The 26,354-nt window shown below is 46.7% G+C and overlaps 1 protein-coding gene across 2 annotated transcripts in view; it reads right to left on the minus strand.

Annotated features, from left to right (window-relative positions):
• Nucleotides 1–277: 277 nt before the first annotated feature.
• The window catches only part of xrcc6 (X-ray repair cross complementing 6), a 38,052-nt gene continuing 11,975 nt past the window's right edge, over nucleotides 278–26,354 (minus strand). For both annotated transcript variants that reach the window (XM_080217621.1, XM_080217622.1), the window contains exons 5-13: nucleotides 25,970–26,224; nucleotides 19,979–20,162; nucleotides 17,358–17,544; nucleotides 12,717–12,885; nucleotides 8,402–8,563; nucleotides 6,697–6,826; nucleotides 6,052–6,152; nucleotides 3,588–3,704; nucleotides 278–1,772 (exon numbers count right to left, since the gene is read on the minus strand). In XM_080217621.1, the coding sequence (XP_080073747.1) occupies nucleotides 1,570–1,772; nucleotides 3,588–3,704; nucleotides 6,052–6,152; nucleotides 6,697–6,826; nucleotides 8,402–8,563; nucleotides 12,717–12,885; nucleotides 17,358–17,544; nucleotides 19,979–20,162; nucleotides 25,970–26,224 (1,508 nt within the window). In that variant the 3' untranslated portion in view covers nucleotides 278–1,569. The remainder of the gene's footprint in view (nucleotides 1,773–3,587; nucleotides 3,705–6,051; nucleotides 6,153–6,696; nucleotides 6,827–8,401; nucleotides 8,564–12,716; nucleotides 12,886–17,357; nucleotides 17,545–19,978; nucleotides 20,163–25,969; nucleotides 26,225–26,354) is intronic.

The following is a 26,354-nucleotide window of genomic DNA, read 5'->3' on the forward strand; positions in this document are numbered from 1 at the left end:
GAGTATGGTTCAATTAAACACTGAGCGAGCGATGGTGGTGGTCTGCGGATGGTGATGTGGAACTCTCAGGAGGCTGAGGTCTGAAAGAGGAAGTGAAAAAATAAAGGGCGGGATTTTATAGACTTGTCCTAAAATTCCGTCCGAGGTCAACGGACCTTTTCGTGTTCTGCCCCTCGCCCGCTCCGATTCCTAAACCGGGCAGGAAAATTCCGGCCATAGAGTATCGAGAAGAAAAACACACAGGAGCAGCAACAAAACAGGCAGGAAGTATCCAAAAAAAAATCATCCACATTAAACTCTTTATTTTTGTCACTTATATAAAAATACAGACAGCCAAAATCAGGATTGGAGGTCGGTTAGTGAGCTAGGGAAGAGATGGTTTGTGTTTGATTTGAATTTTTCACCAGAGAGGAACCCTAACTGCCTTCACCCGGAACAGGCTCGAGGGGCTGAATGGCCTGCCTTCTGTTTCTGGCGAGAGATTACGATAACTGTTCCTATCAAAGCAGGGTCCCAAAACCTCATTAACACTTTGTACTATGCTTAAAAAAAAATTATAGAATCCCAACAGTGCAGAGAAAGGTCTTTCGGCCATTGAGTGTGCACTGACAACAATCCCCCCCAGACCCTATCCCTGTTACCCTGCGTATTTACCCTGCTAATCCCCCGGCATTATTTAGTACGGCCAGTCAACCTAGCCCGCACATGAACCTTGCGTGTTTAGGTTAACCTTCACAACTCTGTGCTGGTGCACCCAGTTGCCTATTTCTCTCTCCACACACTCACTAGAACCACAAGTGTAAAGAGTGCAGCCAAGGGTCATTGTATTACTCTTGCACGGTGCCAACTGGTTATTAACAGGTACCTTTCTGCTGTGACCAAGTCCGAGGTTTTCTCACCAACCCCCGGTAAAAATAACAGCTGGAAATTAATATTCAGACACGGCACTGACTTATCCCAAGATTGGGTTTTGTTGGATGTGTGTAGGTTACAGGTGGACTGTAAAACACAAAGTATAAAATAAACTTGTGACAAATTCAGCAGGTACGAAAATATCCCGGGCGGCAAGGTTTCTGAGTTTCTTGTCAGCGAGGGCTGGTATATCCTGGAGGCCTCAGAAGGAGTGTCTGGGCTTTCCTCATTAACAAGTCTCACAACACCAGGTTAAAGTCCAACCAGTTTATTTGATAGTAAACCCACAAGCTTGAAGTTTACTATCAAATAAACTGGTTGGACTTTAACCTGGTGTTGTGAGACTTGTTGCTGTGTTTACCCCAGTCCAACGCCGGCATCTACACATCACGTCTTTCCTCGTTACGCAGTTGGTCGGACTCACGGAGTCAGAGCGAGTCCCGGTTCTGTTGTATTTGGATAAGTGCTGATTTGGCTGTTTGCTGCCGGGTGGGGGTGGTTGCAGGTTGAAGATTCCTGTGAGGTTTCCATTTGGTCGGGAAGGCCTGCTGGGTCTTTTCCCCAGCTAAACCCGACAGCGCTTCCGCTGCTCGTACAGGACACACCTCCCCCCCACCCCTCCCTCCTTCCAAGGCCATGGCCTGAATTCCGCCGCGATCAGTTCTCAGCGAAGTGACTGGCGATGGCATCGATCAGCTCCTGCTTCTTGCTGCCCCTCAGCCCATACTGTTTACAGATTTCCTTCAGCACTGGCACAGTCAGCTTGCCCAGTGTCCCGCTCCGCAGGTACTGCCTGACCTCCTCCTTCTCCAGCGACGCCTCCACTTTTGGCTTCTTCTCGGCTCCCCCGGCTGCGACGCCTGATTGCAGAGAACAGCAGAGTTCATTCTTCAGACGGTCACCGTGAGAATTCTCAGCACCGAAGGCAAACAACGTTCGGCTAATGAGAAACAGAACCGCGTAATTCCACTTCAATTAATTATGGCTTGGGTCACTGTCTGCGTGGAGTCTGCACATTCTCCCCGTGTCTGTGTGGGTTTCCTCTGGGTGCTCCGGGTTCCTCCTACAGTCTGAAAGACGCGCTGGTTAGGGTGCATCGGCTGTGCTAAATTCTCCCTTCGTGCACAAACAGACGCTGGAGTGTGGCGACTAGGGGATTTTCACAGTAACTTCATTGCAGCGTTAATGTAAGCCTTACTTGTAATACTAATGATAAACTTTATTTTTAAATTTACTTTACACCTGTTCATTGTTTATAAGGGACAGTAAAACAATCATTCTGGAGGAGTGGCATCGCTGGCATTTATTGCCCTTCCTTAGTTGCCATGAATAGGGCAGTTTTGCGTGACTTACCAAGTTAATTCAGAGAACATTCAACTGTCAGCCACATTGGGGCTGGAATCACCAGGCAGGCAGGCTGGTAAAGACAGCAAGTTTAAAGTTTATTTAATGTCACGAGTAGGCTTACATTAACACTGCAATGAAGGTACTGTGCAAATCCCCTAGTCGCCACACTCTGGCACCAGTTCAGGTACACTGAGGGAGAATTTAGCACAAGCAATGCACATAACCAGCACGTCTTTTGGACTGTGGGAGGAAACCAGAGCACCCGGAGGAAACCCACGCAGACATGGGGAGAATGTGCAGTCTCCACACAGACAGTGACCCAAGCCGGGAATTGAACCCAGGGTCCCTGGCCTTGTGAGCTGTTGCCATGGTGAATGTGCCAGGGAACTATTGACCCCCATGCTATCATTTAATCAAAAAAGGCAATGCCTGGACATGTTCCTTTTGCCTGCAGATGACAGGTCCCTCCGTATTAATACATGTAACTTCTGGCCACATTGCAAGCTTGATTGATAATCTTTAATTGCTGCTCTTTGAAATTTGATATTCTTGCATCTGCCCTGTTATAATAAAACAACTATTTATTCCCTGGATTATCTATAGTGATCCACCCCAGAACGTTGAGGCCAAAAGCAGTCAACAGAATTGCGTGGAAGCTCTGAGGAGCTAGTTGGGTACCTGCCAACTACCAGAACAAGGAGCTGAGCCTCCACAGTTGTGTGGTGTTAAATAAAACTTGGAAGGTCGCTGAACCAAAAAGCTTTGGGCAGGATCCCCATAAAATCTTACCTCAGGAAATAACTAACAGGGAGGAATGACAAAGTGAATTCTGGAGGGCTGTGGCATACCTCGCAGGCTGGTTTCTACATAAGTGAAGGCACCTTCAATATTCTTGCCACATATTGGGGAATTCTTGGGCAGGAAGCACAAAGTGGAACTGAGTTCAGAGGCATGAGGAATGATAAGCTGTGGTGTTGAGTTAGTAGTGGTTGTTTGTTTAAATCTAAAATACAATAAAGTTTGTTTTTATTTGAAAAAGTGAAATCTAGTGACGTAGTTCTGTCAGTTAATTATGGGGTATTTGGATTTCTCTATAAATGTTCCTAACAGGGCTATAATAAATTACAGCAGCCACTACGCTTCACTGACTGTAACATTTTACAATGTCCTGAGAAAAGGCGCTAAAGAAATGCAATTCTTCGTTTGTCTTGGTGCCCAGCTGGTTCAGTTCTGAGAGAATTGGGCAGAGATTTCCGTGTCTGTGAGGCTCACGTATCCTGCATTTATTGACCCGATGTTTAATTGGCTCCCCTTGCTGGAGTACTCACCAAGCTTCCTCTTCTGTTGGTTCTTTGCATCTGGGTTATAGCCCGGGGGATAAACTAGCTCCAGGAATTCCTCTGCCAGGTGTCCGATTCTCCTGTCCATAACATCATTCTTTGGCACTGTGTGGGGAAAAGACCATTTCCCCTCTTACGTTCCTCTATCAAAGTCATTTATTTGCACCTCTCCAGCTCCCTCTCCCACCCCTCCAGCTTCTCCCCCCTTCCCCGGCTCTCCCTCTCCAACCCCCACCCCCCCCTTCTCCACCTCCCCCTCTTCCCCCAGCAGCCCCCTCCCTGGCTCCCCCCCGCCGCCGACTTCTCCTCTCTTCCCCAACTCCCCCTCTGTCTCCCAGCTCCCTCTCCCCCAGCTCCTCCTCTCTGCCTCCCAACTGCCCCTTTCTGCACCCCCCAGCTCAGAATCACAGAATCCTACACTGCAGAAGAGGCCCTTTGCTACACTGAGTCTGGATCGATGCATGAAATGCTCTGACCTGCCCACCTAATCCCAGTTGCCAGCCCTTGGCCCATAGCCCTGAATGTTATGGTGTGCCAAGTACTCATCCATTAAAGGATGTGAGGCATCCCACCTCCCCCACCCTCTCAGGCAGCACATTCCAGACCCTCACCACCCTCTGGGTAAAAATGTTTTTCCTCAAACACCCCTTTAAACCTCCCACCTCCCACTTTTAACTTGTGTCCCTTCATAACTAACCCTTTAACTCAGGGGAACAGCTGCTCTCTGTCCACCCTGTCCCTGATAATCTTGAACATCTTGATCAGGTCGCCCCCCCCTCAGCCTTCTCTGCTCCAGAGAAAACAACCCAATCCTATCCAACCTCTCTTCATAAATTAAATGCTCCATCCCAGGCAGCATCCCGGTGAATCTCCTCTGCACCCCCTCTAGTATGTTCACATCCTTCCTATAATGTGGCGACTAGAACTGCACACAGTGCTCCAGCTGTGGCCTCACCAAAATTCTATACAGCTCCATCATAATCTCTCTGCTTTTGTAATCTATACCCCGATTGATAAAGGTGAGTGAGCCATGTGCCCTTTTCACCACCCTATTAGCCTGCCTTTCCGCCTTCAGGGACTTTTCGACAAACACACCAAGGTCCCTTTGCTCTTCGGAACTTCCGTGTCAGACCTTTCACAGTATACTTCCACCCTCTCCCCACCCTCAACTCCTCCTCTCTATCCCAATTTTCCCTCCCCCCTCTCAGCTCCCCCTGTCCAACCCTAGGACCCCTCTCTCCCCCCCCCTCCAGCTTTCCCTCTCCCCTCCACCAGCTTCCCCTCTCTCCCCCCCAGCTCCCCTTCTCCAACATCCCCATTTCTCCCTCCCCGTCAGCTCCCCCTCTCTCCTCCCCAGCTCCCCCTCTCTCCTCCATAGCTCCTCCTCTCTCCCCTCCAGCTTCCCCTCTCTCCTCCATAGCTCCCCCTCTCTCCCCCCCAGCTCCCCCTCTCTCTCCCCACAGCTCCCCCTCCCTTCCCCACCAGCTCCCCCTCCCTTCCCCACCAGCTCCCCATCTCTCCCTCCAGCACACGCCAGCTCCCCCTCTCTCCCCCAGCTCCTCCTCTTCCCATCTGCCCCTCTCCCCAGCTCTGACCCCTCCTCCTCCGAGCTCTGCACCCCCCCACCCCAACCCTCTGAACTCCCGCTTATTAACAATGGAGGAATAATACTGCAGCCGCTCTTTTTCCTTCAGCAAGTTTATTCTACATACAGCTCAGTACAGATACAAGCTCCTTTGATTGCCCCACAGTATCTGTTCCCACTGTGTCCAGTTATACTCTTTCGGAGGACGAGTCAATAACCATCGCCTGTCTTTAATAAGGCAATTACTGTAATTGCCACAGTATGCATTTGCTGATACACTGACTCTCATCTCTGCATTCCTCAGCTCCCCCCCCACTTTGCCATATTTCTCCCCTCTTCATGCCTCCAGCAACCCCTCTCTGCTCCCCCCATGGGACATTACAACTGGATTCAACAATTACCCAATATTCATACCGCCTTGGGTCCCTGAATCCAATGGGAAATATTCCCAATATACTGCTCTGTTACAGACTACGGGCTTTTTCAGTCTTTACGATCACTATCACCATTCCTTATCATAATCAAGGACCCCACGCACCCCGGACATTCTCTCTTCCACCTTCTTCTGTCGGGAAAAAAATCCGAGGTCACATACCAACCGAGTCAAGAAGAGCTTCTTCCCTGCTGCTGGATGGACCTACCTCGCATTAAGTTGATCTTTCTCTACACCCTAGCTATGACTGTAACACTACATTCCGCACTCTCTCCTTTCTTTCTCTATGAACGGTATGCTTTGTCTGTATAGCGTGCAAGAAACAATACTTTTCACTGTATGCTAACACATGTGACCATAATAAATCAAATCAAATCAAACTAATTCCTTTTGCTGCTGGGCAGTGGGTACGAGCTGTACAGCAGGATACTCACGGGTCAAGTCTTCAACTTCTTCTGGTTCCTTCAAATCGAGGGCCAGTGCCTCCAGATTACGGAAATGGCGCTGAATAACCGGATTCTCAAAGCTCTCAGGCCTGATCCAGAGGAATAGAAACGGTCACCATTTTATTTTAAGGAGAATTTGCAAAGATTTCCTATTCATCTGCATGGGGGAAATCACAGAAATCCTCCAGTGCAGGAGGAAGCTATTCAGCCCATTGAGTCTGCACCGACAACAATCCCATCCTAGGTCCTATCCCCATAACCCAATGTATCTACCCTGCTAGTCCCTCTAATCTACACATCTGGGTCGCTAAGGGGCAAATTAGCATAGTCAATCCCGCAGACTGTGGGAGGAATCTGGAGCACCCGGAGGAAACCCATGCAGATATGGGGATTATGTGCAATCTCCACACAGTAAGAAGTCTCACAACACCAGGTTAAAGTCCAATCAGTTTATTTGATAGTAGACCCACATTACTATTTACTATCAAATAAACTGGTTGGACTTTAACCTGGTGTTGTGAGACTTCTTACTGTGCTTACCCCAGTCCAACGCCGGCATCTCCACATCACAATCTCCACACAGACACTGATCCTCTAACGGTGCAGAAAGTGTAGCTCAAACCTCCGACTGACCTGTATTTAAACCGGAGCTTCTGCACCACCGATTTCATCTTCTCGATCTGATCCTCGCTGGCCACTTGCTTCTCTGTAACGTCGATCTTCCTGATATCGTCGGCGTAAGACAAAAAAATCAGGTGGAATCCTGATGGGAAAATGATGGAAAGGTTTTGTTTGTACCAGGAATCAGTGAGCATTTCACACGCACTCTCTGTCCGAGTCAGTAGTTGCCTGGCCTGGGATGAACATTCACGTTTTTGCAGAAATCAGGTTAAAGTTATGACTAGTAGAGAGTTTTAAAGTTTATTTTATTAGTGTCAGAAGTAGGCTTATGTTAACACTGCAATGAGGTTACTGTGAAAATCCCCTAATCGCCACACTCCTGTTCAGGGGCACTCAGGGAGAATTTAGCACGGCCAATGCATCTAACCCACATGTCTTTCAGACTGTGGGAGGAAGCTGGAGCACCCGGAGGAAACCCACGCAGACACGGGAAGAATGTGCAGACTCCACACAGACAGTGACCGAAGTTGGGAATTGACCCAGGTCCCTGGGTGGGTGTGTGGGTGCACGTGTGCATGCGTGGGTGAGTGCGTGTATGCAGGGGGGGGGGTGATGGTGATTGCAGCTCTGCAGGGCGTTTGGATTCTTTGCGTACTTTAATGCTTTTCAGACATGACAGGAAACTGTGGTCCCCACGTCCCTCTGAGGCGGACGTTAACGATCCTGTTCTGGAGAACAGCAGTATTCATCCCTCAATCAACATCGCTTAAAAAACACTCTGCCTATCGTCAGGTTACTGTTCCCAGGGAGGAAACCACAAGTGAAGACCCACATCTAAAATCACCGCACTGCCAATGCAAAGCAGGGCTACAGCGATGGTAAATGATTCACTGAATGACACTGCATAGAAGCCATTCAGCCCATGGCTATACTGGCTCTTTTAAAGAGCTTATCCAATGCAAATAAAGAGCTTTCTCTTTCCCCCAGCCCTACAATCTTTTCCCCTTTATCCCCTGGATCAATTTCCTCTCAGCAGTTATTATGTAATCTTCAATTTTCATCCATCCACTGTAACATCACTGTAACACGTACCCGCTGTAACTCTGAACTATAGAAATTTGAAGTTAGTTCATCTGCGTCCAAACCCAGGCTGTGGTGCTATCTTTCTCTTAAGTTGATCTTTCTCTACACCCTAGCTATGACTGTAATACTACATTCTGCACTCTCTCCTTTCCTTCTCTATGAACGGTATGTTTTATCTGTATAGAGTTCAAGAAACAATGCTTTTTACCGTATACTAATAAACATGACAATAATAAATCAAATCAAATATCTGGTTTCAGTTCCTCTCTGTATTGGAGCTGCACACAAGCAGCCAGACTCCACTGTGTGTGTATATGTGTGCATACGTGTGTGGAGTGTGTGTACGTGTGTGGAGTGTGTACGTGTGGTGCATGTACACATGTGGTGTGAGTGTGTGTGTGAGTGTGTGTGTGTGGGGAAGGTGAGTGGGGGTAGGTTAGGCAACAGCTATGATGCCTTCCGTAGACAAATAGTGAGTGAAGAGTTATCAGCTGTACCCTCGCAGAAAAGGTGCTGGAGATTCTGTGGCACTGGTGTGACCATAACTCAGATAGGAGAGACTGAGGGTAGAAAATTGCAAGTCAAATGTACTTACCCAGTCAGTGAGCGATCGGAGAGAGACAGTGTCACTGACCTGGAGGGATGGTCTGCACTTTCTGATCATCCAGCACCTCCTCCTGTGGGACCAACGCCACAAATCGGGGCGGGGTGTTCCTCCGGGGAGTGTAGCGGCAAACAGCATGCACATCCTTCTCCAGGCACTTGGTGAGCAGTGCGCTAAATAACGTGGTGCTTCCTGTTGGGAATGTGAACATAAACACAGCTCAGAACAATAAGTACCTGGCACCAGGGCTGGCCCAAAGGCTGCTGGAAAGGACCAGAGAGACTGACCTCTCTGAGCTGCTTAGCAAGTGGCAACGATAGAGTCAATTTGTTACTTCATCACCTATAACACGATAGAATTCTTCATCAAGCTGGACAGTCAGGTAGTTGATTTTGAGACTAGGGGTCCTGAATCTTAATAAAGGAAACTACGATGATGTGAGGCACAAGTTGGCTTTGATAGATTGGGAAATGTTATTTAAGGGGATGATGGTGGATAGGCAAACATTCAAAGAGCGATGACTTAATCCTGTCTGGCACAAAAATAAAACTAGAAAGGTGGCCAATTCAAGGCTTACAAGGGAAATTAGGGATAGTATTAGATCCAAGGGAGAGGTGTACAAATGAGCCAGAAAAACTACAGACCTCAGGATTATAATTCAGCAAAGGGACTAAGTAATAAGGGAAAAATAGAGTACGAGAGTAAGCTAGTGGGGAACATAAACATTGACCATAAAAGTTTTTATTAGGTATGTGAGGCGAGAAAGATTGCTAACGACAAACTAGGTGCTTTACAGTCAGAAACAGGGGAATTTATAATGGGGAAACAAAGAATTGGCCGACCAGCTGAATGCTTATTGTAGTTCTGTCTTCACAAAGGAGGATACAAATAATGTACCAGAAAAGTTGGGGCCTATAGGGCTTAGGAAGAGGGAGGAACTGAAGGAAATCAATATTAGTAGAGAAATGGTGTTGGGGAAATTGAAATTGAAGACTGATAAATCCCCAGGGCCCGATAAACTACACCCCGGAGTACTGAAGGAAATGGTCTGAGAAATAGTGGGTACGTTGGTATTCATCTTCCAAGGTTCTACAGACTTTGGAACAGTTCCTATGGATTGGAGGGTAGCTAATGTAACCGCACTATTTAAAAAAAGAAGCAGGGAGAGAACAGGGGATTATAGACCTGACGTCGGTAGTGGGGAAAGATTTAATAGCAGAGCACTTGGTAAACAGGGGATGGACAGGATGGAGGCAGCATGGATTTGTGAAAGGGAAATCATGCTTGATAAATCTACTGGGATTCTTCAAGGATGTAACTAGTAGAGTTAATGAGGGGCAGCCAGTGGATGTGGTTTATCTGGGCTTTCAGATAAAGCCTACATAAGAGGTCAGTGTGTAAAATTAAAGTGGGATTAGGGGAAGTGTACTGGTTGGCAGGCAGGAAATAAAGATAGGAATAAACATGTCTCTTTCCAAATGGCAGACAGTGATTAGTGGGCTATCGCGGGGATCAGTGATTAGTGGGTTATCGCAGGGATCAGTGATCAGTGGGCTATCACAGGGATCAGTGATTAGTGGGTTATCGCAGGAATCAGTGATTAGTGGGTTATCGCAGGGACCAGTGATTAGTGGGTTATCGCAGGGATCAGTGATTAGTATCGCAGGGATCAGTGATTAGTGGGCTATCGCAGGGATCAGTGATTAGTGGGTTATCGCAGGGATCAGTGATTAGTGGGTTGTCGCAGGGATCAGTGATTAGTGGGTTGTCGCAGGGATCAGTGATTAGTGGGTTATCGCAGGGACCAGTGATTAGTGGGTTATCGCAGGGATCAGTGATTAGTGGGTTATCGCAGGGATCGGTGATTAGTGGGTTATCGCAGGGATCGGTGATTAGTGGGTTATCGCAGGGATCAGTGATTAGTGGGTTATCGCAGGGATCAGTGATTAGTGGGTTGTCGCAGGGATCAGTGATTAGTGGGTTATCGCAGGGATCAGTGATTAGTGGGCTATCGCAGGGATCAGTGATTAGTGGGTTATCGCAGGGATCAGTGATTAGTGGGCTATCGCAGGGATCAGTGATTAGTGGGCTATCGCAGGGATCAATGATTAGTGGGTTGTCGCAGGGATCAGTGATTAGTAGGTTATTGCAGGGATCAGTGATTAGTGGGTTATCGCAGGGATCAATGATTAGTGGGTTGTCGAAGGGATCAGTGATTAGTGGGTTGTCGCAGGGATCAGTGATTAGTGGGTTATCGCAGGGATCTGTGATTAGTGGGTTATTGCAGGGATCGGTGATTAGTGGGTTATCGCAGGGATCAGTGATTAGTGGGTTATCGCAGGGATCAGTGATTAGTGGGTTGTCGCAGGGATCAGTGATTAGTGGGTTATCGCAGGGATCAGTGATTAGTGGGTTATCGCAGGGATCAGTGATTAGTGGGCTATCGCAGGGATCAGTGATTAGTGGGCTATCGCAGGGATCAATGATTAGTGGGTTGTCGCAGGGATCAGTGATTAGTGGGCTATCGCAGGGATCAGTGATTAGTGGGTTATCGCAGGGATCAGTGATTAGTGGGCTATCGCAGGGATCAATGATTAGTGGGTTGTCGCAGGGATCAGTGATTAGTAGGTTATTGCAGGGATCAGTGATTAGTGGGTTATCGCAGGGATCAGTGATTAGTGGGTTATCGCAGGGACCAGTGATTAGTGGGTTATCGCAGGGACCAGTGATTAGTGGGTTATCGCAGGGATCAGTGATTAGTGGGCTATCGCAGGGATCAGTGATTAGTGGGTTATCGCAGGGATCAGTGATTAGTGGGTTATCGCAGGGATCGGTGATTAGTGGGTTATCGCAGGGATCAGTGATTAGTGGGTTATCGCAGGGATCAGTGATTAGTGGGTTGTCGCAGGGATCAGTGATTAGTGGGTTATCGCAGGGATCAGTGATTAGTGGGCTATCGCAGGGATCAGTGATTAGTGGGTTATCGCAGGGATCAGTGATTAGTGGGCTATCGCAGGGATCAGTGATTAGTGGGCTATCGCAGGGATCAATGATTAGTGGGTTGTCGCAGGGATCAGTGATTAGTAGGTTATTGCAGGGATCAGTGATTAGTGGGTTATCGCAGGGATCAATGATTAGTGGGTTGTCGAAGGGATCAGTGATTAGTGGGTTGTCGCAGGGATCAGTGATTAGTGGGTTATCGCAGGGATCTGTGATTAGTGGGTTATTGCAGGGATCGGTGATTAGTGGGTTATCGCAGGGATCAGTGATTAGTGGGTTATCGCAGGGATCAGTGATTAGTGGGTTGTCGCAGGGATCAGTGATTAGTGGGTTATCGCAGGGATCAGTGATTAGTGGGTTATCGCAGGGATCAGTGATTAGTGGGCTATCGCAGGGATCAGTGATTAGTGGGCTATCGCAGGGATCAATGATTAGTGGGTTGTCGCAGGGATCAGTGATTAGTGGGCTATCGCAGGGATCAGTGATTAGTGGGTTATCGCAGGGATCAGTGATTAGTGGGCTATCGCAGGGATCAATGATTAGTGGGTTGTCGCAGGGATCAGTGATTAGTAGGTTATTGCAGGGATCAGTGATTAGTGGGTTATCGCAGGGATCAGTGATTAGTGGGTTATCGCAGGGATCAATGATTAGTGGGTTGTCGAAGGGATCAGTGATTAGTGGGTTGTCGCAGGGATCAGTGATTAGTGGGTTATCGCAGGGATCTGTGATTAGTGGGTTATTGCAGGGATCAGTGATTATTGGGTTATCGCTGGGATCAGTGATTAGTGGGTTATCGCAGGGATCAAGGATTAGTGGGTTGTCGCAGGGATCAGTGATTAGTGGGTTATTGCAGGGACCAGTGATTAGTGGGCTATCGCAGGGATCAGTGATTAGTGGGCTATCGCAGGGATCAGTGATTAGTGGGCTATCACAGGGATCAGTGATTAGTGGGTTATTGCAGGGACCAGTGATTAGTGGGCTATCGCAGGGATCAGTGATTAGTGGGCTATCGCAGGGACCAGTGATTAGTGGGTTATCGCAGGGACCAGTGATTAGTGGGCTATCACAGGGATCAGTGATTAGTGGGTTATTGCTGGGATCAGTGATTAGTGGGCTATCACAGGGATCAGTGATTAGTGGGTTATCGCAGGGATCAGTGATTAGTGGGCTATCACAGGGATCAGTGATTAGTGGGTTATCGCAGGGATCAGTGATTAGTGGGCTATCGCAGGGATCAGTGATTAGTGGGCTATCGCAGGGATCAGTGATTAGTGGGCTATCGCAGGGATCAGTGATTAGTGGGCTATCGCAGGGATCAGTGATTAGTGGGCTACCGCAGGGTTACCTGTTATCAGCGTCTCATCTGGGTAAATGAACTGTGGGGGTTTGATGTGGTGGTGCTTCTTTAAGAGTGACATTGGCTTGAAACCAATGAGAACCAAGCCTGGGTCATCAAATCTCTTCAGTTCCTCGGTTTCATCTTTCTCCAGAACAATCTGCTTCTGTCCATAAACCTGGGAACCACAACGAACAAGAACAGGCTTAAATTATATGAAAGAGTAACACCTTTCGAGGTACTCAAAAAAGCCTCCCAAAACCTGTCCAGCATCGACAGGGCACAAGTCAGGAGTGTGATGGAATACTCCTCACTTGCCTGGATGGGTGCAGCTCCAGCAACACTCACGTAGCTCGACACCATCCAGGACAAAGCAGCCCACTGGACTGGCACTCCTTCTACAAACATTCACTTCCTCCACCACAGACACATTGGTAGCCAAGTGTACCATCGATAAGATGCACTGCAGGAACTCACCAAGGTCCCTTCAATAGCACCTTCCAAACTAATGATCACTTCCATCTAGAAAGGTCAGGGCAGCAGATACCTGGGAACACCATCACCTGCAAGTTCCCCTCCAAGCTACTCACTATCCTGACTTGGAAACATATTGACTGTTCCTTCACTGTCGCAGAGTCAAAATCCCTGATCTCTTTCCCTAACAGCACAGTGGGTGTACGTACACCACATGCACTGTAGCGATTCAAGAAGGAAGCTCACCACCACCTACTCAAGGGCATAGAATCCCTACAGTGCAGAAGGAAGCCATTCAGCCCATTGAGTGTGTACCGACCACAATCCCACCCAGGCCCTGTAGCCCCATGTATCTATAGAGACGTATAAGATAATGAAGGTGATGGATAGGGTAGAGGTAGAGAGATTCTTCCCACTCAGAAATGACAGCAGGACTAGAGGGCACAGCCTCAAGATAAGGGGAGGGCAGTTTAGAATGGAGTTGAGGAGGAACTTCTTCACCCAAAGGGTGGTGAATCTCTGGAATTCTCTGCCCGTTGAAGTGGTGGAGGCTACCTCGCTAAATATATTTAAGACACGGGTAGATAGGTTTTTGGTAGGCAAGGGGATTAAGGGTTATGGGGAAAAAATGGGAAAGTGGAACTGATCCACTTCAGATCAGCCATGATCTTATTGAATGGCGGGGCAGGCTCGAAGGGCTAGATGGCCTACTCCAGCTCCTATTTCTTATGTTCTTATCCTGATAGTCCCCCTGACACTAAGGAGCGATTTAGCATGGCCAATCAACCTAACCCGCACATCCTTGGAGTGTGGAAGGAAACCGGAGCACCCGGAGGAAACCCACGCAGACACTGGGAGAACGTGCAAACTCCACACAGACAGTGAGCCAAGCCGGGAATCGAACCCGGGTCCCTGGCATGTGAGGCACCAGTGCTAACCACCGTGCCGCCCTAATGGTCCTCTTCCGGATTAGATCACATTGTGTGATATGAGTGATCACCGTCATGAATTAGCGCTCTTGTTAACTAACACTGAGAGGTTCAAGCATGTCCTGTCCATTAGGCTGGACATATTTTGTGGAATAATTCATCAATACAGTGGTCATGTAACCACATCAAGCAGATAAACTCAACAAAGTGAAAAACAAAATACTCCGGACACTGGAAATCTGAAATAAAAACAGAGAATGCTGGAAAAGCTCAACAGGTGTACGGAGAGAGAAGCAGAGTTAACATTTCAAGTCCATATGCCTCTTCTTCTGAAAAATGGAAAATTAATCTCGGAATAAAAAGAACAAAGGGATGGAAAACTCTTCCCACTGGCTGTCCGGATACAATGGTACAAAATATTCAGGACATTGTAAGAGGGTGATGTATATCCCAGAAATGGGGTGGCACAGTGGGTTAGCACTGCTGCCTCACAGCACCAGGGATCCGAGTTCGATTCCCAGCTTGGGTCAGTGTCTGTGTGGAGTTTACACGTTCTCTCCGTGTCTGCGTGGGTTTCCTCCGGGTGCTCCAATTTTTTCCCACAGTCTGAAAGATGTGCTGGTTAGGTACATTGACTATGCTAAATTCTCCCTCAGTGTGCCCGAACAGGCACCGGAGTGTGGCAACTAGGGAATTTTCACAGTAACTTCATTGCAGTGTTAATGTAAGCCTACTTGTGACACAAATAAGTAAACTTTTAACTTTTTAACTTTAACCAGGTAAAGTCAGAGCAGAAAATAAAAATGATACCTCTCACTGATCCTTATTTTAAAATAAAAAAGCAAGTTACAGGGAGGGAATCAGTTTGTAAAAGAAAGCGATGGAGACTCTAATATTAGTAGGAAGATTGCTACATTATAGCAGTGGCTAAACTTCAAAACTAACGCTGAATAAAGAGACAGGTTGTCGAAGCTTTTTGTCTTGCACTCATCAGGAAAAACACCAGAATGCCAAATTTCAAACAAATGTGACAATTTATACCACAGGAGAAAAGGGTGTTGATAGGTTGACAGATCGACTCTGACTGGCCAAGGTTTTGCCATGGAGAAAGCAATGGGAAGCTATAGGCTCCTCAAGCTTCCAGATAATTCAAAACAAACTTAGGCACATCCCTTTTGTCTGCAGAAAAGTTCAGAGTACTTCACTGGCTGTGAAGTGCTTTGGGCCATCTTGAAGTTGTGGAAGGTGCTATTTTAATTAATACAAGTTCTCCTCTTCTTTATTTACTCATCTCATTACCATTCTATCTTTGCCTTGCACCATTGTCTCTTCTGTTATTTAATCTCTGCTGACTCTGCTTTCATTCTTTCCAGCCCTCCACGCACACTTTCCTTCTGTAACTGTTTGTACCCTGTGGCATGTCTAACATGAACTAGTTCTAAAGGAAAGTCATCGATCTGAAACATTAACTCTGGTTTCTCTCTGTACAGCACATGCCCAAGGGATACAATAACAGGGGTGTCAAGTTACTGGATGAGTAATTCAGAGGCTTTGAATAATGATAGAATCATTGAATCCAACAGTGCAGAAGGAAGCCTTTCAACCCCTTGAGTCTGCACCGACCATAATCCCACCCAGGTCTTATCCCCATGCATTTACCCTAGATAGTCCCCCTGACATGAAGGGGAAATTTAGCACGGCCAATCCATCTAACCCGCACATCTTTGGACTGCGGAAAGAAACTCGAGCACCCGGAGGAAACCCACACAGACACGAGGAGAATGTGCAAACTCCACACAGACAGTGACCGAAGCTAGGAATCGAACCTGGGTCCCTGGCACTGTGAGGCAGTAGTGCTAACCCACTGTGCTACCGATCTAGAGGCTCAAGTTCAAACCCCACCACAACAACTGCAGGAGAAAAACAGAAAATGCTAGAAAATCTTAGCAGGTCTGGCAGCATCTCTTTCCAATGCTATCGTGAAGGAGATAGAATTATGATCGCCATCCCCGAGATGCTCTCCCACCAAGAGATCCGACACCTGTCCTGGTTCATTAGCCAGCACCAGGTCAAGTACAGCCTCTCCTCTCGTAGGCTTATCCATGTACTGTGTCAGAAAACCCTCCTGAACACACCCAACAAACTCCTCCCCATCCAAACCCCTTACCCTAGGGATATTCCAGTCGATGTTTGGGAAGTTAAAATCTCCCATCACGACAACTCTGTTATTACTACATCTCTCTAGGATCTGTTTCCCTATCTGCACCTTGAGAGGTGACCTGATAGTGGTTTATAAAATGTTGAGAGGAATAGATAGGGTGGATTCTTGGAGGCTTTTTCCCAGGGCTGAAATGGTTGCTACGAGAGGACACAGGTTTAAGGTGCTGGGGAGTAGGTACAGAGGAGATGTCAGGGGTAAGTTTTTCACTCAGAGGGTGGTGAGCGAGTGGAATCGGCTGCCGTCGGTGGTGGTAGAGGCGAACTTGCTGGGGTCTTTTAAGAGACTTCTGGATGAGTACATGGGATTTAATGGGATTGGGAGTTACAGATAGGCCTGGAAGGTATGGATATGATGGGCGCAACTTGTGGACCGAAGGGCCTGTTTGTGCTGTAGTGTTCTATGTTCTATCTGTGGAGAAAGAATAAAGTAAGAAGTCTCACAACACCAGGTTAAAGTCCAACAAGTTTATTTGATAGTAAACCCACAACCTGGTGTTGTGAGACTTCTTACTGTGTTTACCCTAGTCCAACGCCGGCATCTCCACATCGAGAGAGAATAAAGCCAACGTTTGAGGTCTGGGTGACCTTTCTCTAACTCTGTAAATAAAGGTGATATTTGTCTGTGATCATGAAATTACCCGATTGTTGTAATGCTCATTAATGCTTTTTAGAGAAGGAAATCTGCCGTCCTTACCCAGTCTGAGGACCCAGAACTGCGCGGCTGAGTCTCAACTACCTTCTGATTAATTTAGAAAGCCACTCAGTTGTATCAAAAGTCATGACAAAAACCAACAATACTGCACACGGGTGTGCCTTCACATCCCAGAGCGCAGAGGTTTTAGAAAATGCCTCCTCATTGCCTTCTCGAGGGCAATTAGGGATGCACAGTAACTCATATCTCGTTAGTGAATTAAGAAAGGGCCTTTTCAGTTTGTATTTCAGATTACCAGCATCCTCAGTGTTTTGTCTTTGGTCAGGCAGGAGTTAATGTTTTAATTCAGCACGGTATAGGCTCACCGTCCGTTACCTGGGCTTTCTTGGTGTCGCTGGGCAGGAGCAGGCTGCCTGTCTCCCCGTTAAACCAGCGGGTTTTGGTTTTGACGGGCTCGTTGGTTTCTCGGTACAGGCGGATGGCACTGGGCTTCCTGGCACTCCGCATGAGATTGTAAACTCCGACTGAGAGTTCCACACTCTCTCCCAGCTTCAGGTTCAGCCTGGCCAAAACAAAACCAAAAAAAGAGACGTCAAACACAATTGGAATAGAGGGGCAGAAACACAAAGACATTCTGATGCACATTAAGCGGTTGAAGAAGGTGGCAGTTTAGGGATGGGGTCAGTGGGGTTTAAAAGCCAAGGTCCTGACGACTTGGTCAGCTGGACGTAAAAGGTCCCACAGCACCACATGGTGGATGGCAGAGTGGTTAGCACTGCTGCTTCATAGCGCCAGAGACCCGGGTTCGATTCCCGGCTTGGGTCACTGTCTTTGTGGAGTTTACACGTTCTCCCTGTGTCTGCGTAGGTTTCCTCCAGGTGCTCCGGTTTCCTCCCACAGACATGCAAGTTCAGTGCATTGACCCGAATGGGCGCCAGACTGTGGCGACTAGGGGAATTTCACAGTAACTTCATTGCAGTGTTAATGTAAACCTTACTTGTGACTAAAAAATAAACTTTACTTTGGAGAGCAGGGAAGCTCTGTCCTGTCAAATTAACCTCCAAAAAACAGATCTGGTCATTCATTTCACTGTTCAAGAGTGTGTGGAAAATAGTTGCTATGTTTACCAACGTTTGTGAGGAGGATTGTCAGAGGATATAGCAGGATATAGATACACTGGAGACTTGGGCAGACAAATGGCAGATGGAATTTAATCCAGACAAATGCGCCTCTAGTTTCTCAGAAGACTAAGGAAATTTGGTATGTCTGCTATGACTCTCACTAACTTTTACAGATGCACCATAGAAAGCATTCTTTCTGGTTGTATCACAGCTTGGTATGGCTCCTGCTCTGCCCAAGACCGCAAGAAACTACAAAAGGTCATGAATGTAGCCCAATCCATCACGCAAACCAGCCTCCCATCTATTGACTCTGTTTCTACTACCTGCTGCCTTGGCAAAGCAGCCAGCATAATTAAGGACCCCACGCTGCCCAGACATTGCCTCTTCCACCAAAGGATACAAAAGTCTGAGGTCATGTACCAACTGACTCAAGAACAGCTTTTTCCCTGCTGTCATCAGACTTTTGAATGGACCTACCCTGCATTAAGGTGATTGTTCTCTACACCCTAGCTATCACTGTAACATTCGATACTCTCTCCTTTCCTTCTCTATGAATGGTATGCTTTGTCGGTATAGTGCGCAAGAAACAATACTTTTCACTGTATACTAATACATGTGACAATAATAAATCAAATCAGAATCAAAGATCATGCATTTTGAAAGGTACAATGCAGGAAGGAAATACACAGTAAATGGCAGGACCCTTAGAAGCATTAACATATAGAAGGATCTGGGCGTACAGGTCCACAGTTCCCTGAAAGTGACAACACAAATGGGTAAGGTGGTCAAGATGGTGTACGGCATGCTTGCCTTCATCGGTTGGGACGTAGGGTGCCAAAATTGGCAGGTCAAGTTGCAACTGTACAGAACTTTAGTGAGGGCATGTTTGGAATATTGCGTACAGTTCTGGTCGCCACATTAGAGGTTTAGCAGGATGATGCCTGGTTTGGCGGGTATTAGCTATGAGGAAAGGTTGGACAAACTTGACTTGTTTTCACTTGAACGTCAGAGGCTGAGGGGTGACCTGATAGAAGTCTACAAGGTTCTGAGACATGAATAGAATGGATATTCGGAGTCTTTTTCCCAGGGTAGGAATGTCAATTACTAGGGGACAGAGGTTTAAGACAAAAGGGGGAAAGTTTAAAGGAGATATGGGGGGGAGGTTTTATTTACACAGAGGGTGGTAAGTGCCTGGAATGTGCTGCCAGAGGAGATGGTAGAAGCAGATACAATAGCAACATTTAAGAGGCATCTGGACAGATACATGAATAGACAGGGAATAGAGGAATTTGCTGTGTAGGGACAAAAGGTCTTTAGTTTAGAAAGGTGAGCTGTGCCGACGCAGGGCTGAAGGGCCTGTTCCTGTGCTGTACTATATTCTTTGTATGGCCAATTCCTGTCAAAGTAACATGATGCACTTTATGATGTTTCAACATAAGAGATGAAGCAGAGAAACAGGCCATTCAGCCCAACAGCCGCATGCTGGTATTCCCACTTCCCATGAACTTTCTTCCTCCCCTCTACCTATCAGCGTAACCGGCTAATGATACTCTCTCTCATGCTCATCCAGCTTCTCCTTAAACCAGCTACACCATTCATTACAACCCTGTGTTAGCCAAGTTCCACATTCCCATCACTCTCTGGGTTATGAAATTTCTCCTGCATTTCTAGCCTAGTCACAACCTGGTGTTGATGGCTTCTGGTTTTGCTCTTCCCTGCGAGTGAAAACGTGCCCCGAGTGCCTAACCTATGAAGATCATCCATACATTTGAGCAAATGAGCGCACGAACATGGACGCTCTGTCTGCCAATGTCTGCAGGGAGCACATTAGAAACTCTCCGAGGAGATGCGGTGCTGTTCTGAGTGACTGCTGACCTGGTGACGGCCCTCTTCTTGTAGTCCTTGGCCCACACTTTCCGAAGCAGATCGTCCAACCTGGCTGACCCCTCGCCTTGCACAGCTGCATCCCCATCCTCTGACACACTGACAATGTCGCAGTAAAATAGAGACATGTCAAACCCACCAGGCTTCTTCAGATGCATCAGGTCAAGGACGATACCTGTACCCAGACACGGGCAGAGACAAAGACACACCATTCACAACATAGCAGCAAAAGGCAAAGCTTCTGTTATTATTGCTTGTCAGATAATGGGTGGAATTTTCCAGCCATGCTCACTCCCAAGGTTGGAAAATCTCGTCTGAGGTCAACGGACTGTTGCATGCTCCATGTCCCGCGCGCTACGATTCCTGAGGTGGGTGAGAAGGGAAAATTCCGCCCAGTCTTTTGACAGAAATGATCGGCAATTTTCCCTGCAACATTTCTCAGATTCTTTAAGTTGGAGCTGGACCCAGTTCTTGACGAGGGTAAAACTTGTGAAGTACAGAAAATCAGATGCGATCTGTGACCTCTTAGACTGGTTTTGATTGCCTGATGGGATTGACTTTTATTCTTGTTTTTCCCACGTGCACAGATCCCTGAAAGTTGGCACCCAGATTGATAGGGTTGTTAAGAAGGTGTACGGTGTGTTAGCTTTTATTGGTAGAAGGATTGAATTTCGGAGCTGTGAGGTCATGTTGCAACTGTACAAAACTCTGGTGTGGCCGCACTTGGAGTATTGCGTACAGTTCTGGTCACCACATTATAGGAAGGATGTGGAAGCATTGGAAAGGGTGCAGAGGAGGTTTACCAGGATGTTGCCTGGTATGGTGGGAAGGTCTTATCAGGAAAGGCTGAGGGACTTGAGGCTGTTTTCGTTAGAAGAAGGTTAAGAGGTGACTTAATAGAGGCATATAAGATGATCAGAGGATTAGATAGGGTGGACAGTGAGAGCCTTTTTCCTTGCATTGTAATGGCTAGCATGACGGGACATAGCTTTAGATTGAGGGGTGATAGATAAAGGACAGATGTCAGAGGTAGGTTCTTTACTCAGAGAGTAGTAGGGGTGTAGAATGCCCTGCCTGTAACAGTAGTGGACTCACCAACATTAAGAGCATTTAAATGGTCATTGGATAAGCATATGGATGATATTGGAATAGTGTAGGTTAGATGGGCTTTGGATTGGTTTTACAGGTCGGCGCAACATCGAGGGCCGAAGGGCCTGTACTGCGCTGTAATGTTCTATGTTTATTTGCCTTGATTAGCAGACTATGTCAGTGACTGTGGGGGAGGAGGGGGGTTGGAGGGATAGAATGAGGAAAGAGAGGAAGAAGTGTTTAGTTCTGGTCTTTGTACCATCGTGTCACAGGGCAGGCTGGCGTGGACTGCAGGTCTTACCCTTCCCTTTAGTTTCGGATGCTGGCTAGCAGAACACCAACCCATGTTGGGAAACAGCCTTCTGGCCATCCCTACGGAACCACGCTTCAGGTGACAATCAGGACAGTGGAAGCAGTGAAAGGATTGTTCGATAAAGCTCCAATGCACTGTACAACACTGGTCTGATCACTATACTGTCTAACCCTGCTTCAACACGACTGAATAGTTACAAAGGGAGAAGAGTGGGTCTAAGGCTAGTATTTTAAACTTAAATAAAGGCAACTATGTGGGCATGAAAGTTGTGCTAACTAAATAAACTGGGAGATTAGGCTAGGGGACAGTTCAATAGACAAGCAGTGGCAAACATTTAAGGGGCTATTTCAGAATATTCTGAATAAGTAAATTTCTATTATTAAAAAGATTTGGAGGGGAGGACCCACTTCCACGGTTAACTAAAGAAGTTAAAGAAACTGTCAAACTTAAGGAAAAAGCATATAACTGCAGGTCAGGTGATTGGTTAGAATGTGAAGAACAGCAGAGAATGACCAAAGGTTAATCAGGAGAAAGAAATTACACTATGAGAGGATGATGGCTAGAAATGTAAAAACTTCTAGCATGTGTTTCTGCAGGTGTTTAAACAGGAAAATAGCAAGTTAAGTGAGTCCTCTAGAGAGTGAGAATGAACAATAGAATCCCTACAGTGCAGAAGGAGACCATTCAGCCCACTGAGTCTGCACTGACTCTCCAAAAAAGCATCTTACTCAGGTCCACCCCATCGATTTATCTTGTAACCCCATGCATTAACCATGGCTAATCCACCCAACCTATAGTATCAGGGAAATTAGCTGGGTAAATACATAACGTTATAGGGATAGGGCCTGGGTGGGATTGTCAGTGAGAGACTCAATGGGCTGAATGGTCTCCTCCTGCACTATAGAGATCCTATGATTCTACACATCTTTGGACACTAAGGGGCAATTTTAGCATGGCCAATCCATCTAACCTGCACATCTTTGGACTGTGAGAGGAGACCAGAGCACCCGGAAGAAACTCACACGGACATGGAGAGAATGTGCAAACTCCACACAGGCTTCACCCAAGCAAGGAATCTGGTGCTGTGAGGCAGCAGTGCTAACCACGGTACCACCACGTTGCCCAACGGATAGACAATAGTAGATAATAAGGAGATGGCCAACAAAACGAATAGGTATTTGTATTCTGTCTTCACTAGAGAGGATACACAAACCATTCCAGAAATAGCTGTGAATCTGGAGGTGGAAAGTAGAGAGGAACTTGGTGAAATTACAATCATTAGAGAAGTGGTTTGAGCAAACTAATGGAGTTAAGGCTAGCAAGTCTCCGGGTCCTGATAGACTTCATCCTGGAGTCTTGAACAAGGTGGCAAATGAGGTGGTAGATACATTGGTGTTAATTTTGCAAAATTCTTTAGATTCTGGAAAGGTTCCATCAAATTGGAAAGGGGCAAATATAACCCCTCTATTTAAGAAGGGAGGGAGGCTAAAAATAGGAAATTATAGGCCAGTTAACTTGACATCTGTCGTGGGAAAATTGTTAGAATTGATTGTTAAGGAGGCCACAGCTAGACACTTATAAAATCCCAAGGTAATTGGTAAAAGTTGGCATGATTTTGTGAAAGGGACATCACGTTTAACCAACTTGATGCCATTCTTTGAAGGAGTACCATGTGCTGTGGATAAAGGGGAACCTGTGGATGTACTGTACTTCAATTTCCAGACAGCAAAGCAAGAAGTACAGCACAGAAACAGGCCCTTCGGCCCTCCAAGCCTGCACCGATCACGATAGCTGCCTAAACTAAAACTGTATGCACTTACGGGGTCCGTATCCTTCCATTCCCATCCTATTCATGTATTTGTCTAGTTGCCCCTTAAATGTGACTGTTGTATCTGCTCCCACCATCTCCCTGGACAGCACATTCCAGACATTCATGACCCTCTGTATAAAAAAAATTGCCTCGCAGATCTCCTCTAAACTTTCCCCCATGCACCTTAAACCTATGTCCCCTAGTACTTGACTTTTCTACCCAGGAAAGAACATAAGCATTTGATAAGCATCAAAGATTATTGTGAAAAATAAAAGCTCAAGATATAAGGGGTAACATTTGAGCCTAGATAGAAGACTGGCTGGCTGGCAGAAAACAGAGAGTATGCATAAATGGGTCACTGTCTGATTGGCAGGGCAGGAGGTGATAAGCAGAGTCTTGTCGGGTCTGTGCTGGGGCCTCAACCTTTTACAACAATGGCTTAGATGGGGGAAGCAAAGGCATGGGAGATACATTTGCAGACAGTAAAATGGCAGGGAGCTGGAAGGGCAAAGACAGGAAGGGTCAGCAAGTAGAATGAGTGATACGTGGGAGACGGGCAGAAAACCGGAGCGAAGTATATTTATATCTTTAAATTTATTTCATTTCAAGTTATTTCATCGACTGCTAGAGTAATTTTGCAATGTTACATATTGTTCACTCACAGGTTTTCATGTTGAGAAATATCCTTCAAACTCTAAAGACATTGGTTTGAATGGGAAAACCTGATCGATAGGAAAATATGTTGTGAAGAAGACGTGAGTTTGCAGATGAATACAGATAGGCAAAAATCTGGCAGATGGAGTATAATGTGGGAAAATGTGAAGTTATTCACTTTACCAGGAAGAATAAAAAAGCAGCAGTACTTAAATGGAGAACAATAGCAGAGTGCCGAGGTGCAGAGGGATCTAGTGGTTCCTGTGCTTGAATCACAAAAAGTTAGTATGCAGGTACAGCATGTGAATGAGAAGGCTATTAGAATGTTATCCCCTATTACAAAAAGAATTGAACATAAAAGTAAGGATGGTATGCTTCAGTTACACAAGGCATTGGTGAGACCGCATCTTAAATACTGTGTGCAGTTTCTGTCTCATTGAAGGTATGGTGGCACAGTGGTTAGCACTGCTGCCTCACAGCGCCAGGGACCCGGGTTCAATTCCAGCATTGGGTGACTGCCTGTGTGGAGTTTGCACATTTTCCTGTGTCTGTGTGGGTTTCCTCCGGGTGCTCCGGTTTCCTCCCACACTCCAAAGATGTGCAGGTTAGGTTGATTGGCCGTGCTAAATCGTCCCTTGTGTCAGGTGGATTAGCAGGGTAAATATGTGGGGTTACAGAAATAGGACCTGTGTGGGATTGTGGTTGGTGCAGGCTTGATGGGCTGAATGGCCTCCTTCTGCACTGTAAGGATTCCATGGGATTCTAAGGAAGTGTGTTCATGAGTTGGAGATGTTTCAGAGGGGGTTTACTGGATCGATAGCTGGAACGAGCGGGTTATCTTATGGGGAAAGGTTGGGCTTATTTCCACTGGAGTGTAGAAGGGTGAGGGGGTGACTTGATTGAAGTAAATAAGATGCTGAACAGTCTGGACAAGGTGGGCATGGAAAGGATGCTTCTCCTTGTGGGAGAGTCCAGAATGAACGGGCACTGTTTTAGAATTAGTGATGATGTGGATATGCTGGCGTTGGACTGGGGTAAACACAGTAAAAGGTCTGACTTTTTACTGTTAAATTAGTGGTCACCCTTTTAGGACAGAGATGGTGATAATCTTTTTCTTTCAGAGGGCTGCATGACTTTGGAACTCTTCGGCCGAAATTTACTGGCACGTCTGCTCGAGGTACGTACGATCCCACCCGAGGCCAATGGAGAATGCTGTTTTGCGAGCCTCACCCACCCCTGGAATGAGGACAGGTGTGCCGGTAAAATTCTCTGTCTCAGAAGGCAATGGGGTCACTGAATATCTTTAAGGCAGAGGTAGAGAGATTTGTGTTAGGCGAGGGAATCAAAGACTATTGTGGGTAGATGGGAATTTGGAATTTGAAATACAAACGTACAAGGCATGATCTTATTGAACGGCACAGCAGGCGGGAGGGGCCGAATAGCCTACTTACGCTCCAATTTTCTGAAAAGCACTATTTTCAGTCTTGTTAAGTCCATCCATTGCCTCGGCCCTCCCCATCTCTGCAACCTCCACCAGTCCGATAACCCTCTGAAATCTCTGCTCTCAGGTTACAAGCTGAGGGAGGGTCTGCAGTGACCCAGAGGGTCAAGGATTGGTGGGGGTTGGGGGGGGGGAGCTAGCCATAAGTTGGAAGCAAGACGAAAGGTCAGGGAGTGGAAGAGGCGGCGAGCTGGATGAGGAAACGACAGGGAGGGTCAGTGAGTGGAATGTGTGGCACGTGGGAGATTTGGCAAGCATGATGGGCAAAAAAGCGGAGTGAAGTCTATTTAGATCTTTAAATTTATTTTACTTCTAAAGTTATAGGAATTTAGTAACTACTATAATAATTTATATTATAGCAATATAACATAATACGTTAGTAATTTAGCAACGTTAAATATTTTCACTCACAAGTTTTCATGTTGAGAAATGACCTACAGATTCTAAAGAAGCTTTCACATTAGGTCTTCCCATCAAAACAAATTTGTTTAAAGTTGTTTCACATAAAGTTGCACTTCACGGCAATGCAACTGCAATCTTAAGTGAGGACTTTGTGATTTAACGTCTTTGAATCAGTCACTGACAAATGCTTGATGGTAAAAACGGTTTGCCTACCTGTCTCTCGCAGATCATTGGCTTTTGTTCTGGCCAGTCTTGCTTTGGAGCTGTCTTTAGCATGTGGGTTGTCATTGTTGGTGAACAGCATGATGCGCTTGTGGCTCAGTTTCAGCGTGACGTCACTGAAGAGATTGGAGCAGACCCAGAGAGCATTGCTCAATGAGCCATCGGTACTGTGGCCTATGTTCTTCTTGAAGGACATGTTCCCTTTCTCCCCCTCGTACTGGTCCAATTCCAGTACTCGCTTAGCACCTGAGCCCAGACAGAGAGAGTCAGATTAGAACATCAATCTATTAAACACACCAGGGGAGGCGATGGCCTAGTGGTATCATCGCTAGACTAGTAACCCAGAAACTCAGCTAATGTTCTGGGGACCTGGGTT

Source organism: Carcharhinus amblyrhynchos, chromosome 35 (assembly GCF_965287045.1).
Source record: "Carcharhinus amblyrhynchos chromosome 35, sCarAmb.v2.hapA, whole genome shotgun sequence".
Classification (NCBI taxonomy): Eukaryota; Metazoa; Chordata; class Chondrichthyes; order Carcharhiniformes; family Carcharhinidae; genus Carcharhinus; species Carcharhinus amblyrhynchos.